The following is a 17519-nucleotide window of genomic DNA, read 5'->3' as shown; positions in this document are numbered from 1 at the left end:
CGACACCAGTCGGATACTTGAGTAGCTCTTCAATTTGATCCCTCATAGCCCTGAGTCGATCCTCCTTGTATCGCCACCACTCAGCGTTAGATTTGCCTTCCGCCTCCGCGAATCGCAGTCTTGGTTGGCGACGACAACTATTCGGCCGAACGATTGCCGTTTGTTCCCTACGTGCTGCCTCCGTGCGCACGTACACCTTGTTCATGTCTGCAAAGCAGTTGCTCCTCCCCATTCATGGAAAGTAACTGAACTCTGATACCAACTGATGCAGCATGACTTAGTAGGCTGCAACGAATAACAATAATAAAGTAGCAGATAACTAATTCTAGATCTTTAATCTATCAATAACCTTAGAATTCTTCTCAAAATATAGAGTCTATCTATGATTTCAAGGAAAAATAGGAAAAAAACTCACCTATGAGTAATTCTTATTCAGCAAAATCAATAATAAACAACAACTATTTTCTTTGGAGGTTATAAGCATATATTTATAACCTAAAATCCTAAACCTAATAAAATATGACATAAATACCCCAAAAACCCTAAACCTAATAAAATAACGAAATAAAGACTCTCAAGACCCTAACCCTAATAAAATAACAACATAAAGTCAATTTTAGAAAATAAAACAAACTGACGGCTACGCAATTTGCATCAAAAAGGGTGTCAAAAATTACGTGGTTTGGACATAGACATATATCCGAAGGCAAAAGTCTTAGAGGCTACATTTTTCTTGTTTGATTTGATTGTGTGCCAAGGAATAATCCCTTGGATATGATGCAACCTATTGTTGATTAGAGATTTTTCTATGAACAATACGAATAGGAGTATGAAGGGGAACAAGAAAGAGTCTTTGACCTGCAACAAATATGGATAGAGTTTTTTGAATAATTTCAAATATAAACAAATCTCTTAAGGATAAATAAGTCACTATTTTATTACAAATTTACAATCATTAGACATAAATTCCTTATAAACCCGCCTCTAAAAGCCACACGTGTCATTTAAGCCAATTTTTTAAAAGTGAAATGTGTCCTTTAACACGTGAGATATATATATATATATATATATATATATATATATATATATATATATATATATATATATATATATTTAATAGCTTAAAAGACATACGTCACTTTTAGAAACTAGCTAGTAGGAGTTTTCTACAAAGCAGTTTCTAGGAAATTTATATCTTGAAAATTCTCACATGCTAAGAGACACATGTTGCTTTTAGAAGTTGATTTTAGAGGTTGATTTTGTAGGAAATTTGTGTCCTTTATTATTATCAATGAGCATGCAATTTTGAATAGAACAAATAAAAGCTTCCTACCATCCTTAAAAATCTCAAATTTATGGGTTTTAATTCCAAAGATCCATATTGTTCATGTAAGCCTTAAAAAATATAAAAAAGCAAAATAATTAAAAGGGTGGTCAAACCACCTCTAGAAGAGTGGCCAACCACCATTTTACCTTTTGAATGGATGGTGAGCCATCGTGGTCCAAAAAGAAAAAGAAAGAAAGAAAGAAAAAGAAAGAAAGAAAGAAAAGAGATCCTTTAATGTAAATCTCTTTCTTGTACTATAATGTCTAGGATCATTCTTTATGTTATTTGGATCTTAATTTTGGGTAATAACCATGGGTGTATCAAGTGCTTGAATAATGATGAGAAGCCTCCATTGTGGCACTAATATTTGAATAAGCATGCCCTAAGAGCCCTTAATTCCAATGCATTTGCTTAGAGAAATAAAATTTTTTCCCTTTAACTTTGTCTAAGGCAAGATGTCATCTTTTTGTGACTGCTTATGGAGTCTTCATTTTTAGTCAAATTGATTTTCCCCGCTATTGTGTTTATTGACTGCCGCCCTTATGAGACCCCATGAAAACAATCTTAGAGAAATTCAGCTTCTGTCTTTTGTTGCCGACGGTTTGTTTGGTGGGCTTGAAATCAAACTATGACTCAATTTTTTTCTGAACAAACACATGCAAATCGCTCATAAAATCTAGGCTTTTTTTGCATGATTGTTATAGTCATGTTCAAATAAAGATGCTACATTTGGTTGCCTTGCTCTATTCTTTTTGTTCATGAATAAAAAACTACGGTTACATGCATTATACAATAGATCCGGCCGGATGTGGTGGTCAAACGACTCAAACCAAACTCGAGTTGGCCCTTTTTAGGTGGCTGAAACACCCAAAGCATTCACCTAGAAAAATATCTCAACAGCTATTTCTTTTATTGTAGCTTTGTTAATAACAGCTTATAAAAAAAAGGGTTTCAATCCCACAAGATCTGCCTTGAAAGGGAGTACCTTTGGAGTTTAGCAAAGGAACAATTTTAGCTTGAAAATTCAAAATTTGAAAAAGAAAATAACAAAACACGAGAAACGACAAAGTCAGAGTGAAAACGACAGCTCAGGCTGGGCTTTGTACAATGTATGTGCCCAATCCATGGATTCAAATAAAAGAAAACATCCTTTGAGAAAAGCCCAAAATTGGGGAATTTATGGATTTAGGAAAAAAGCTTGGTTTATACAAATTTTTAATATGCTTTAATCTTTCATTTATAAGACTATAACCAGATGATTATGTCTTAATACTGCAACCCAAAATTATTTGGTACGGTCTCCAAGAGGTACCTCAATCGACTAGAACCACACCTAATGAAGCGGAGGTTTATAGTTCAAATCTTCCTCCCTCCTCTTGTGCGGACATGTCAAAAATAAAATAAAATTATTTGGTACGTTCCATTCTGAAAAATCAAAACAAGCAGCACAACTTTTAACTCTTTTATATTATTTTTTTTAATTTTTAATTTTTAAGATATTACATCAAACAACAAAGGCTGGGCAACCCAACAATAAGCCCCAAAACGTCCCCATCAGAATGAGTAAAAAAAAAAAAAAACAATGCATCAAATAAATGACACGGGCCTATGCTTTCTTGGTACGAAGACCAAGAAAAAAGCTTGGTTTATACAAATTTTTAATATGCTTTAATCTTTCATTTATAAGACTATAACCAGATGATTATGTCTTACGGCAACCCAAAATTATTTGGTACGGTCCCCAAGAGGTATCTCAATTGGCTGGAACCACACCTAATGAAGCGGGGGTTTCTAGTTCGAATCCTTCTCCCCTCTCTTGTGCGGACATGTCAAAAATAAAATAAAATTATTTGGTACGTTCCATTCTGAAAAATCAAAACAAGCAGCACAGCTTTTAACTCTTTTTTATTATTTTTTATTTTTAAGATAAAACAAGAGATTACATCAAACAACAAAGGCTGGACAACCCAACAATAAGCCCCAAAATGTCCCCATCAGAATGAGTAAACAGAGAAAAAAAACGACAATGCATCAAATAAATGACACGGACCTATGTTTTCTTGGTACGAAAACCAAGAAAATTGGCCACCAATTAAGGTGGTTTGAAATGGTACACTAGAGATGATGCACATAAGAAATATACAACTGCAATAGCGAAAAAGAGCTGCAACAGTATGGAGAACCCTGATGAAAATCGAATCAAAGCTAATTAAAGGAAAAACTAGCACAGAGTCTAGGAGACACTGCATAACGATCTGCAACCATATCGAGAGAGCATCAAGAAAGGTGGAAAGGACATCTAAGTCCCTGAAACTACAACATAACAAAATTAAAAACAGTAGCATCAGTCCAAAATACAGAAACACGAGAATCATAGATGGCAGAGTCGCAAAAGGCCACACGCCTGTGGTAGATCCAGAAGACCGGCCTAGGTGATGGGAGGTGGCGGAGTGGCATTTATCCAATATCACACGTCGGCGTGTGGAGCACACGCGCCCGCAAGTAAGATCTACTTGCAAGCGCATGGTGGCCGGATGGGAAAGATGATGGCGGCAAACGGTAGTGCAAAACACCCAGGAACCCATTGGAGTGGCGCTTGTACGTCAGGGGCTTCCTGAAATCGATAGATCTGATTTTGAAAAAATCAAAACCAAAGATTTCAAGAAGAGTGTGAATCCCTGCCTTTGAGCACCTGATGAGAACGATGATTAGAGCTGTTGCGATGGAGAATGGAACGATATAGTTATTGGACGAAAATAAAACGCCTAAAGCATCAGATAAGCAGGGGTGGACCTTTGTCCCCCCAAAATTTTAAAATTACCCTTAAAATTTAAAATTTTACTTCTAAAATTTATGGGTTTTTATAAAATGTCCCCCCAAAAACTAAATTTTTACATTTTGTCCCCCCACTCATAATTGTCTAGTTCCGCCCTTGAGCTAAGGCCTCCGTGTAAGCGGATAGGGTCTCCAAAGAGACGGTTTGGGTCTCAGAAGAGACAAGAAAGGGGAGGGGGATACAGGAAAAGGGAAGTAGAGGGAAAAGGGGAGGAAGCTTCCTCTTCCCATGGCTGTCGGAGGGAAGTTTTTGGGACTATTTGAGGAGAGAGAAGAGAGCGAAAGTCTCTAAGTTAACTTTTTAATCCGTCGACTGATGACTGCTTTTAACTCTGCTTCACTATTTTATCATTTAAGTGATCAAAATACAACAACTCATGAAGGGTTTCTTTCTTGAGGGAAACTTTGCATTTGTAGCATTATAGTTTATCAGATATATTATTATTTGCATACTCATACAAAAGAACACAAGAAAAAGCTGAAAACAGGAAGCTTGTATACAATTTAGCTAGATTCCTCTTAAGTTAATAATCCGTTTAAAAAAAACTTGATGCTCCTGAATGGAACAGTAGAATCCGATATAAGTTAGCTGACTGGATGATCTAGATACGTATCTTCTTCTTCCCCTCAGTTGGTGAGCGGCGGCCCCTTCCACGTTGTATGGGATAAAAAAAAATCCATGGAGGATTAATTCCAATAAACCTAGGACTAGAATTTTCCTCTCGACCTACCAGTAGTCTTTACAAGAGCATAATCCACCTTTGAAATGGTGAAATCGATTGCAATCTCTAACAACAATCTCCCTGTCAAACACCCTGGAGATCATCTTTATTGCAACATGACAATCACTGCATATCCTTAGGTTCTTAACAATTCGAATTGGAGTACCTGGACTGGTCTTTAAAAAGCAGAAGGCAATGGCCAATTTTTCGCTATGATAGGATATTGCCAACTCCCTTTCTTCCTCGTCCAAATCAAGCAACACCTCATTCGTGTTTCCCACAAAACCCTCCATCTTCAACTTCTTCATAATCTCATCAAGCATCTTATATATCTCTCTGGTTTCTGGATGAGAATCGACTCCCACCAAAAACTCATGAAGGACACCTCCCAACTCAACCAAACTACAACCAGGAACTTTCTTGATCCCCCTTGCCTCCATAAGATCTCTCACATGCCTCACATCTGCCCACCTACCCCTTTTTGCATACACATTGGATAGAAGCACATGGGCACCACTATTTGTGGGATCCAACTCAATCAGTTTTTCAAGTGCAATCTCACAAGTTTCAATGTCCCCATGCATTCTAGATCCGCTAAGCAGAGCACCCCATATCAGCACATCAGGCTCCATAGGCATAGACTTGACCAAAACGCATGCCTCCTCAATGAGACCAGCTCTTCCATAAAGGTCAACCATGCAACCATAGTGTTGGATCATAGGAGTAATACCAAACTCCTCACTCATCTTCCTAAAATACTCCAGCCCTTCACTCACCAAACCTCCATGTACACAAGCACAGAGAACGCCCAAAAATGTTACAGCATTAGGTCTCACCCCATAATTTGTCATCTTTGCAAACAATTCAAGGCATTCTTCTGCATGTCCATGCATGGCCAATCCCGTGATCATAGCACTCCAAGCCATCACGTCCTTCTTAGGACCCAAATTATCAAATACCCACTTCGCCCTCTCAATACTCCCACATTTCGCATACATGTCTATCAATGAAGTTCCTAACACAACATCAACTTCCATTCCACATTTCCCAATATAAGCATGAACCCATTTCCCATGCTCAAGTGCACCTAACCGTCCACAAGCCAAAAGCACACTCGACATGGTGAACTCATTCGGCTTAACTCCATTCACTTCCACTTTTTGCATCTCACGAAACAGAGCAAGTGCTTCTTTATACTCACCACACCTCCCATACCCATTTATCATACAACTCCAAGATATCACATTCCTTGCAGGCATCTCATCAAACAGCTTCCTTGCAATATCAACCAAACCGACTTTGACATTCGCATTAATGATCGAATTCCAAGACGGTAAATCAGGTTGGGCAATCTCATCGAATGCTTGACGCGCAAGCGTCAAATTGCCACAAGACGAGTACATGTTGATGAGGGACGTTTGAACAAACGGGTCGTTAGCGCGCCCAAAGAGGAGAGTTTGCGCGTGGATTTGTTTTCCTGATTGGAGGTGAGGCGGGGAATCGAAAGATTGGAGAAGGAAAGGGAAGGTATGGAAGTCTGGTTCGACTCCATGGAAGCGCATCCGGAGAAAGATGGAGATTGGTGTATGCGTTAGGGCGTCAGCTCGAGACCTGGCTTGAGCGTGGGCTCGAATAAGGTTGTTCCAGATGAAGGATTCAACGGTTGGATGTGCAAAATGAAGAGTAGGGTGCGTCGAAGATATGAGCCTTGCGCAAGCTTGCATTGCAGCCTGCAGGCACTGGGTGGCGGGGAAACCGTACAAACCGTTTCATAAAGAAAATAGATCCTCTTATATATGGAATTAGTATCTCTTTGATTTAAACCGTAAAATATCCAGTTAGTTATATTGAAATTGTATTTTTATCATTTCAAAAAGTAAAAAACAAAAATTGAACTGGAGAGGATTATGCTTTCATATTAAGAACCCATTACCCTTATTTGGATTGTTGCCTCATTGCACTTGTATTAAGAACAATAAATTAGTTCAAATTCTCTACAATTAGTTGTCTGAATTGTCATACCGAAAGGGTGCTGCAGGATCCATTGTTCTCGAACAGGTAGCCTCGCATTCTGGATTGCTCAAGGTAGTTGAGCCCGAATTGTAGGAATTGTTGAATAAAGGGAGTGATTTGATAACAAATTAAATCTTAATAATCAATTTAATAAGTTAAAAATCTAAGTGATTTGATAAAAGGTCAAACCTTACGGATTATTTGATAATTTAAAAAAAAGGTAAAACCTCTAGAACTAGTAGAGCACTTCCCCACCCCCACCCCTGACACCCCCCCACTATTTTTAAAGAATTTCCATGCAGCACTCCTTATCCTTTTTTTTTTTTTTTTTTTTTTTTCTCCTATAAATTTGCTTTTAGCTGAAGATTTGCTCAGTCAGTCAAAAATTGCAGTGTCCACCAATTTCTTTAATTGCCCAGTTAGCAACAATATTCAATTATCTATGTCAATATGCCAGGCTTGATAAGTGGTGCTAACACCAACTTTTAAACTAACAATTGCATTATTAAAGGGATATGCAGAATCAACACTCGGACAAAAAGCAAAAGAAAAAAAATTTATTTTCCATCCTATGTGAGTGTAAACTGTATACAATGTATTCTTGCGAATCGTTTTATCAACAGAGATATTAACAACAAAAAGGGAAAACTTTTTGTACACAGAAAGGTCCTGGAAAGAGAAACTTAGCTGACTCTATAGCCTGGGACAAGAGCTGAGGAAAAAGGTAGGTTCAATGGCGTATTTACTTGGTTCGAACCCTCTTCCTTCCCTTCATGGGAGAAATGGGTCCTTGATTAACACTTCCACGCCCAACTTTTCTTAGCCGACCAAGGCCTTTTTTTGACACAGCCAAGGATTCTACTGAAGAAGGGGAATTAGCATAACCTGGAACTTTACCTCCATTTGAGGTCTTTGTAACAGCATTCCCAGCATTAGCTGCTTTTCCTGATACCTTTCCACTACTGGGGCGAATGCTTCGGGGTTTCACTGCCCGATTAGGTGTTGGGGTTTTAACTGAGAGGTTGGCAGAGGTAGCCTTGCTGCTGCTGCTAGAACGCTTGAAATGTTGCTGCATTTTTTTGGTGATGAGGTCTCTGAGGAGTAGAGCAGATTTATATTCACGTGTGCTCTTGGAGTAAAAGACCAAGGAATTGTTGCTGAGCAGCAGAAGGTCTCGGAAGAGTTCCAAAGCTGATGTGATGGAGTAGCTACCAATTCTTGATCTTATTGTGTCAAAATCCATATGCCGCCGGATCATTTTCTTGTATCTTCCCCTCTTCTGTGATGGAATACATTAAATAACTAAAATGAGCTGGTTCCATGGATAACAGCAATCAATGGGTAAGCTAAGCTTAAGATTATTTGATCCAAAGTAAGTAGCTGATAAGAAATCCAGACCAAATCATAGATACAGTTTGGACGAATTAAATGCAGCAATCAACATCAAGCGTGTATTTGAATGATGGGAAATCCAAGAAAGCATGAAATATTTGTTCATACCTGGCTATCAAGCCGTCGACGGAAGACGGAGGCACTTTTATTCTCCAAAAGATAGTTATAAATCTCCATCAGATCATCGATTCCATCCTTGCTCAAATTTCTGTTATAATCATCAGCACCAGAAGATCCTGCAACCTCACCACGGTTGCTGGTTGCATTTTCTGTACAACGCAAGGCAGTTAAACAATCATCTGAACCCAAAACGTTAGTTTCTCCAATGCTACCTTCATTGACATCCCTACTGCAGAATTTTCTCTTTCTCTTCCCCCTCCTCTTTGTTAAACTTCCGCCTCGTCCCCCATATAAAGTCTCTGTCAGCTTCTCAATACCAGAGACTTTCTTCTGCTCATAAGGCCGTGAAGTTTCTGGGTTAGTCTCCATCTCTTCAGCTGACACTGCTGCAGGAATCCGACATTCAGCCGTCCAATAAGTACGGGTTTCCTCTGTGAAACTACCAGCAGATAGTCCATCCTTCGACATTTCTTTACTGGAAGATTCAACTCTCATTGATTTTTGAAAAGGAACAGGTGATTCAGTCTGGCTGGAGCCATAACCAACATGATAGTCATGTCTTTTCTCAGCCTTGAGAGATTCAAGCTTTGATTCCAAGGACCTGAAATAGGCAGATTATACAAATCATAACAAAATGCAAACTATAGCTCGCTGTAGAGTGTAGACTGAAAATCCCCACAGAAAAGCAAAACATATTTTCTATATTCGCTCCAGCATTATATATATATTTTCCCCTTCTCTCATGTTTAAAGGAGCTTAAGGTCTTTGACTCTTTGGGAGCGTCAAATAAGAAATTTAAAATTATATGGTTTTGCCGTACTCCTTTTGACTTCTCCAAATATCTACTCCTAATTTCTAACCAACCACATCCTCAGCAACTCTGATTCATCTTTCTTCAATTTTCAGCTCTTATAACTTGGGCAAAACAGATTGTTACCACTAAACTGCTACAGCATGTCCTTCGAAGGTAGCTGAGAATCCATGTTTTAGGTGTAAGACTCTAAATGTTAACTTGTTATCATCTTGACTGCTGCATAAAATCTTTCAACGACAGTTTTTGGAATTGAAAATGACCAGCTCCATCAGAGTACAAAAAAAAATGGAAAAAGGGAACCTGCCACCATAATGCTATTTTACGCTTTTTTCTTTTTTTTTTTGGAGGGGTGGGGAAGGATAGCATGGAGCCCTTTTGTCTTAATATGAATAGAAAAAGGGGAAAATACATTTAGTCCCCTCAAATTACCACCCTTTAGTACTTGGACCACAAAACTTTAAAAGGTGACGATTGACCCCTCTAACTACTACACCGTTACAAGTTACACCATTTGTTAGCATTTGGCATTAAAATGGATGGAAAAATGTCACATGTGACGTGCATGTGAATATTTTATTTTAACTATCCAAACTACTCCTAAAAAAACTGAAGAGTGGTCGAACCAACACTAAGGGCCAAGGGATGGTTCAGCCACTCCTAAGTGACAAAATGGTGGTAGTTTGAGAGGGTTTTCCACATAGAAAAAAGATGTATTAGGTCATTTGATCTTATACAGCTTGACAGACAAACATATAACTAACCCAATTGAGTCTTCAGACAGCTCTAAAGCTCGCCTCAGCTCAGTCATTCGCTCCTTCCGTAGCTCATCAAACCAGGCCCTAAGGAGGAAATCATAAAATGAACTTGAGGGAAAGAACCGTCCTGATAGAATTTAATAATATACATAAACATGCATAAGTGCAAGTAAAGCTTGACAAGAAAAGAGTCAAGAGCAGAGGTATGAAAAATTCAGAAACCAAACATATTAAATTCATATTTAAAAAAAGGATACAAGAAACAAAAAAGTCCATCATTTATATACAGTCAAACTAATTAAATGCTAAATGTTATGCATTACCAGACAATCAAAGTAAACTTACGTGCATCCAGCATAACGCCGTTGCAAGTCCTCATATTTGGACTTACATACCTGCAAACAAGATACTATATTTACTATATTGGATGTGAAAATGAATTAAATTGAAAAATTAGTCAGAAAATTCCCTCCCATTTCACATTCTGATGACTTATTTATAAATCCAAATACTCATAGCAGGAAGGTAAAGAAAAATTACAACTGGAAATATCAGCATACTGATGGTAAGAGAAAATAATGAAAAAAAAAAAAAAAAAAAAAAAAAGTCAAGTAACTCTTTCACATTCTTTCTATAAAACTTATACTGTGAGTTTGTAAGAGATTGTATTAAAAACTGTGATACCCAAAGCATTTTTTTTTAGTAGATGATGTGGTAAATATCATGTGAACTGTGGCAGTGGCATCACTTTGTAAACATCGCAAGTGACAATGCAAACTACCGTGTGGTAATACATATTTTAGTGGCTAAAGTGTAAGTGCTATGTAGACTATTACATCAATTTGTAAGAGATTTGTATTAAAAGCTCTTCATAAATACCTATGGACCTAACTTCCATTCAATCCTACGTTGTAGTCAAATGGTTAATACACTAAGGCAACAGCAGTTCACTTAAAAAATATCAAACTCCCTATTTGATCCTACTAGTGTCCATGAGATCCTCAAGATTTGAATCCCTTCCTCTTCCCATAAGAATTTTCTTTGGACCCCCTCCTCCTCTGGTAACTTCACTACTAGTTCTGCCTTTCTCTTCCTCACCAAAAGTAACTGAAAAACGCTATGCCGACTTGTTTATCACAATTTATGCGGAATTAATACTATGAAGCAATAAACAATTCGGTCACCCAAAATATATAAAGCAATAAAAAGGCAGACACTGATATTTTGGTTACGAATAGGAAACCTTTTAGAAACCGATCTAAAAGTAAAACCTCTCCGAGGCAGCCAAACCCAGGAAATCACTATCAAAAGATTATCCAGATATTACAGACACTAGGAACATTTACAACCCTTTGCAATACCTTGGCTCTGTAAGATCGACAAGCCTACAACTCGTCTCCTTACTCACAATCTTCTTCCACGTGATTCTCCTTTACCGTATCCATCCGATAGACTTCTCAACTATAGATTTATCAAAGGAATAACTAAAACTCTAAGAGATTCAATTTAACGCTCACCACATATGATCTCTCTTAGTATAGCCTCCGACGAACTCTTTGGGGGCGAAAATTCGTGCCTCTCTCTTCTATAATGATGTATATATATCAGTACATCAAACCCTAGATCTGGGCCCACTAAAAACACGTTTTTGGGCATAATAGGTACGGAGTGTCCGGACAGGTTAATGGGCTGTCCGGATAGGGCCTTGCGGAGCAAAAATAGAGTTTCTGAAAAGCCTCTCCGGACAGCCTATCACCGTGTCTGGACATGGCCTACCTTGATCAACAACTCTGATCGATGGGCATTTGTGGTCCGATTGAGCTGAAATTTTGCAGGGACATTCATGACACATGAATCTACATTATGAACGGTGGAGATTGGATTCTGAGTATTCTATATCAATGTTTGAGCCCGTAAACAGTAGCCTCTGCATTTTAGAACTGAATTAAACCAACACAAGAACTAACAGTAACAACCCTCCCTGCAAATCCTGGAATGCTCTCTGGAGATTGAACCATTGTGATAGGCTAAAGATGTTCATGTGAAAAATTGCTTAGAACATTGTCCCAACCAACACCAGAATCTTCTCCCTTTTCCAAAATCCCTCCACTGTCCTGCTCTACCCCCTCTGCAAAACTGAACCAGACTCATTGCCCCACCTTTCTTTCAATCACATTTTTGCTTCTGTGGTTTGGAAAGAATCCTTCTGGCCCTTGGATTCACGGGCCCTGAATTTTTCTTCCATGGCTGATTGGATTGAGAACATTATTTATCCAGGGAGATCCCTTCGGATTCCCTTGATACATACTCACCTTTTGCAAATTTATGCGGCCATGGCTTGTAATCTACTTTGGCTTTACAGGACTAAAGCCCTGTATGAAAATCTTTCCACTTATCCTCTCTCCCCTTCTAAGACAATAAAAAAGGTGGCATTGGAAACATCATGCAGCTTGGGAGAAAAAACTCAACAAGTTGGTGGAGAAATGGTCCCCCCTGTGGGCACTCTAACACTACTATTAGGGACTAATTTTCTGCTCAAGCTGCTGTTGCAGAAATTTTAAAGGCTGCATCCTCAAAGCAATTTCTCTAGTCAGTCCTCCCTGTGATCTCAACACAAGTGAGGCCCTTGCTGCTCTCTTAGCAGCCGAGCTAGCCCTCTCTCTCGGGTTCAAGCCCATCCTTGAAGGTGGCTTTTTTTTTTTTTTTTTTTCTAACATTCCGCATAAGAGGGAGGAAGGGGATTCGAACTAGTTACTTCCGCTTCATTAGGCATTTCATTAGGCGTGATCCCAGCCGATTGAGCTACCTCTTAGAAACGTTGAAGGTGACTCTTGGTGGTCATCCTTGTGCTTCAACACCCTAACATTACTCAAGACTAGCAAATCTCGCCCATCATCCAGGACATCATCTCAACAATCCATGTGGCATATTGAGCCGCTGCCCTCTTCAGGCAGCATTCCCATTTCCCCCTCCCAATTCCCTCCTGTCCCATTTGTAATGAGAAAGACGAAGACCCCTCATTCTCTTTCTTAGCTTACCGTTGTACTTTCAATAAATTCTTTCAAAAAAACATATCATGCTATGCTCCGTGAGCAATGCTACACACTCCCACTCATTGACGTGACTTTTAAAATTATTAAAGGAACGTAAAATATATATAACATTACTCATACTCCACAAAAGATGGTGAGATCATTCATATTCATAGGTATAACCCTATTCTTAACTACCCACTCACTCATAAAGGCTAACAATAACAATATAATTATGTGCAGGTTCTTTAATTCCGCGTTTGTACAACAAAAGGTACCCTATTCCATTCTTTAGGGAACAGTGAAAACCGAGTTAGAAAAGTTAATGGACATTTCTTTTTCTCACTTTCAAGTATATATTCTCCGACCCACCTACATTATTACATATATATATATATATATATATATATATATATTCCATTTAAGCCCTTGGAACATTAATACTATTCCCTTCCAACACTACCCTACCCTGGAGGATTTGGACCTTTAACGCCCTAAAGACTTTGCGGGACCCACTAGTAATAATACCAATAAAACAAAATTTTAAAAAAAAATTAAAGAAAATTCCGACAAAGTAAAGAAGACCAAAAATATATAGAACACTTGTTAATACAATGTAACACGTTTTTTAGGTGAAATTTTGTTACAATTAATATATGATTAGAAAGTAGTGTTTATAATATAAATCCCCATAAAGTAATTAACTTGTGTTTAAATATTTGTTATTATTATTTACCTCGGGAGTGAAAGTGTGGGTCGGGCAAACAAGTCGGGCTCGGAGCTCCGTGGCCACGACGGCCCAGTCTCGCGTCCCGTGGCGCAGCACGGCCCCACCAAGGAGAAGCTCCTCCCATGTACCCCACCTCCCCAACATGATCACCACCCTCCACGCGTCCGGCCACCGCCGCCTCCTCCTCCCTCTTCTCTTTCCCTACGCACCCGGCGCACGTTAGCGAGCACCTTCCTCGAACGCAAAACCCGAAAACAAACCCCTTTTCCGTGAGAAAGAAATGAATTAATGAACGACCCAATTGGGTTTGTTTGGAAGAAAAAGAAAAGAAAAGAAAAGAAAAGAAGAAAAAAAAAAAAAAACTGCTTTTTGGGATGTGGGTATGAGAGGGAAGGTGGTTTTGGGATGAGAAAAGCGGTTTTTTTTTTTTCTGCAGAGAGGGTATTTCTTTCTATTAGTGGTTTTGTAATTTTTTTTTTTTTTTTGGAAGTAGTCGTTTTTTTGTGTTTTTGTTTTTGTTTTGTTTTTGCTTTTGTTTTGGGTGGTTCTCTGGAAATGGTAAGCGTGAGACAAGGGATTGACGGATTCTATCCCCAAGGGTTTGAAAGAGAAAGACAGAGAGAAAACAGAGGAGATGCCTTTTATGGAGTTTGTAGTCATGAAATGTGGAGATATAGAGGAAAACAATGGAGTTCGATGGATTTTCTTATGTTTATGGGGATGGTTTTGATATTTGCTAAACCTTCCTGTTAATGCTTTATTCTCGCTTATATATGGCTGTGGTTTTTGCAGAATGACTTCTATGTCCCCCATATTTTCTCTCCCTATGTCATTTCTCTCCCTATATATTCTTTTTGTACATTTTCTTTCTTTCTTTTTTGGGGGTATTAAGTCAATCGTGATGTTCTTCATTTTACATGACTTGTTGCCAAAGCCACTGTTATAGTCAACTTAGGTCTCATTTGATGGTTAAAGATTTCTTACTGTTTTTAGAAAATGTTAGAACCTACCCATTTGTACAAGGGACAAATTTTGTCTAATATGATTTCTCTATTACAAACTAAAATGGAAAGAATCTATTTTACATATCATATTAACTTATTGACAGAAATTTCCTTCAAACCAGGAGGAAATATCCTGTAACCCGTGTAAAATAGTGTTAAGTGTTTATAAACATTTAAAATACATATTAAATTTTTAAACTCATTAATAGTAATTTACTAACTTAGACTAAATTTAACATGCCTTTTAACTATTTACAGACACTTGGCACTATTTTACATGAGTTGAAAGATATTTCTTTCAGACCAGTTTGAAATAAATTTATGTGATTAACTTATTATTTGGAATTTTTAAATGATGTGAGTGTGGCACTATATATATACAGTGGCGCACGGGTTCAGATACAGAACCCAGTCACCAAGCCGATGAAGGTGCAGCTGATTCCCTTCCCCTGTTGATCCGCCTATATAAACGATCCACAGAGAATGGGGGAAACAGAAAGAGAATGGTGGAAAGAGGAAGGATATGGAAGGAGGAGGAAGGAGTGGGTCTCGCTGTGCTGTGAGATGGGGGGGAAAAAATTTGGGTATATTTTGGTGAAGGGGTGAGTGTTGGTGGGGAAGGGGATATTCACGCTGTGCTGTGGGGGGGGGGGGGGGGGGGGGGAAATTTCAGCAAGCTTTTGTGTGTGGGTGTTTTGAATGTGCAAATAGTCATTGTCTAGCATAAGAAAGGGGCAAAATAGTCAGCATGCAGCAAGCAGTTTGACTGCTTTTCTCGATGTCTTCGGCGCCAGAGTTGCAGCTACAGTGCCGTGAAAAAAGGCTACAGTGCGCAAGGGGTTAACAAACACACCCATATTATCATACCATTTACCATCATAGATTGTTAAATGCAGCAAAGCGAAATTTGGATCATAAATAAAATTAATCATCCCCATTTGACTTGAGATTAAAAGAATCTTAACGTTATATTTTGCAGTCATTTCAAATAAAAATCTATAAACTTTAAGTTTACTAATTTGATGTGTGTGAAAATTCATTTTACATTTATTTATTGAGAAAAGAAAAAGAGATCCATTGCACGTATTTTCGAAATAGGATCCTCTCCATTTCATTTGAAATGGAAAATATCAATTTAGTGTAAAATGAGAAGTAATATTGTTTTAACATCAAAGTTGAAGGATTATATTTACAATATTACCCATTAGCTTTTACACTAAATGAATACCTTCAATTTTATCCTGACTTTCGGGTCGAGGATGATGAGTTTTGGCTTGAGATTCTTTGCCCTCAATACCGAGGAATAAGAGCTGCCTATGCATTGGTTTGAATATGTTTGACGCATAACTGCTGTTTAATTTGAAAATTAGTCATAGGTTAGTAGATTTTGTATGAGTCTGGAATGCAATACGTTATCTTTGACACTTGTAACCTCGTAGGTTCGACTATAGTTGCTTCAAAGCTCTGCTCTGTGTTGTTTGAGCTTCATGCTCGTTTATCAATGAATGAGATTGAACTGTTTAAAAGAAGAAAAAAAATACCCTCAATTTTTTAAATGAAATGGAAAGGATTTTATTCCTACAATAATGCTCTTATAATAGACTCACTTTTAACTTCATTGGCTTTTCATTGAACTTTTAAAGAATGGACATAATTTTTTTACAAATTGAGTTTGTCTTTCAAACATGGCGTGTAACTTATAAACATGTGATATGTTATAACTTATAACTTAAACAAGAGTTCATATAACTTATTCTTTTAAAAAAATGACGCATGTCTTTTAAACATATAGTTTTCTATTAATGCATGCGAGAATTGAGAAACTTATGTTATTAAAAAAATATGTGTTAAAAGATACATGTCATTTTCTGAAAGGTTGAGTTGTAAGAGTTCATGCAATCCTGTGCTACTTATTGCCTATGAATATAATTGGTCTCGTTACTAAAAGTCACATTTCTTAACAAATAAGAAGAGATCACCTTTTTGTCTAAATAAAATAATCAATAAAATAAAATAAAATGAAAAGTAAGTAATATATTAGCCGGGTAATAATACATAAAGGTAATTTGGTCTCACACGAAAACTAAATATATGCTATAATGATTATTTATTTCTTTTAAAAATAAAGAATTGGAATTCAGCTCAACGTATAGACGAGATTGAGAAAGTTATTATAAACTTTACTCTTCAATCATTTCTCATCATAAAGACTGGATTGAGATGGTTATTGTAAACTTTTAATCCTCCATAATTTCTCAAAGCAAGCTTATTTTATTTAAAGCATAGAATTTTTATTTTTATTTTTTTTTTAAAAAAAAAGGTTTATTTTGTTTCAAGTTAGACCCACCAACCAATTCAAATTAACCTACTAAAAACAAAAAAAAAAACAAAAACAAAAACAAAAAAAAAAAAAGGAAAAAAAAAAATGTTACGATCTTAGTGTCTCACATGAGTTTAAGTTTAATATTAACTATGTGCAGGGATGGACCGTGGGCATGCTTTGGGCGGGGGGGCGGGGGCAACACCCAAAATTTTAAAACCCACCCCTAATTTTTTATTATTTTTTTAAAGGATTTTAAAACCCACTCCTAATTTTTTTTTTTTTTTATTTTAAATATACCTTTAAATATATTTTTTTGCCCCCCCTTCCCTTTTTTTTTTTGTTGCCCCCCAAACCTAAAAGTCTAGTTCCGCCCATGAATATGTATATATAAGTTTTTGTACATTATTCTCTTGCAAGCCGGTTTTCAAAGGTAAATTATACTTAAAGTTTGT

General features: G+C 37.4%; 2 protein-coding genes across 2 annotated transcripts; both read right to left on the bottom strand.

Annotated features, from left to right (window-relative positions):
* Positions 1 to 4581: 4581 nt before the first annotated feature.
* Positions 4582 to 6683, bottom strand: LOC132171650 (Pentatricopeptide repeat (PPR) superfamily protein). The gene has a single exon (XM_059583024.2). It carries the CDS (start codon positions 6606 to 6608, stop codon positions 4890 to 4892), a length of 1719 nt encoding a protein of 572 aa, XP_059439007.2. The 5' UTR covers positions 6609 to 6683; the 3' UTR covers positions 4582 to 4889.
* A 751-nt stretch (positions 6684 to 7434) lies between these two features.
* BRD4 (bromodomain 4) lies at positions 7435 to 14470 on the bottom strand. Its single transcript, XM_059582211.2, has 5 exons — positions 13747 to 14470; positions 10324 to 10373; positions 9985 to 10062; positions 8398 to 9010; positions 7435 to 8176 (listed from the first exon to the last, which is right to left on the bottom strand). Exons 1-5 carry the CDS (start codon positions 13882 to 13884, stop codon positions 7640 to 7642), a joined length of 1416 nt encoding a protein of 471 aa, XP_059438194.2. The 5' UTR covers positions 13885 to 14470; the 3' UTR covers positions 7435 to 7639.
* Positions 14471 to 17519: the final 3049 nt, after the last annotated feature.

This window comes from Corylus avellana, chromosome 1, assembly GCF_965113065.1.
Source record: "Corylus avellana chromosome 1, dhCorAvel1.hap1.2, whole genome shotgun sequence".
Lineage (NCBI taxonomy): Eukaryota > Viridiplantae > Streptophyta > Magnoliopsida > Fagales > Betulaceae > Corylus > Corylus avellana.
Note: the sequence above shows the minus strand (reverse complement) of the source record. Positions and strands in the feature narration are given on the sequence as shown.

What these genes read in the sequence shown, in the direction of transcription:
- LOC132171650 (XM_059583024.2), bottom strand. Translation starts at nt 6,608, where the DNA reads ATGCAAGCTTGCGCAAGGCTCATATCTTCGACGCACCCTACTCTTCAT.
- BRD4 (XM_059582211.2), bottom strand. Translation starts at nt 13,884, where the DNA reads ATGTTGGGGAGGTGGGGTACATGGGAGGAGCTTCTCCTTGGTGGGGCC. An exon ending in CCCACACTTTCACTCCCGAG is followed by an intron (nt 10,374 to 13,746) that starts GTAAATAATAAT and finishes TCTTGTTTGCAG; the next exon opens with GTATGTAAGTCCAAATATGA. An exon ending in CTGTCTGAAGACTCAATTGG is followed by an intron (nt 9,011 to 9,984) that starts GTTAGTTATATG and finishes TGCCTATTTCAG; the next exon opens with GTCCTTGGAATCAAAGCTTG.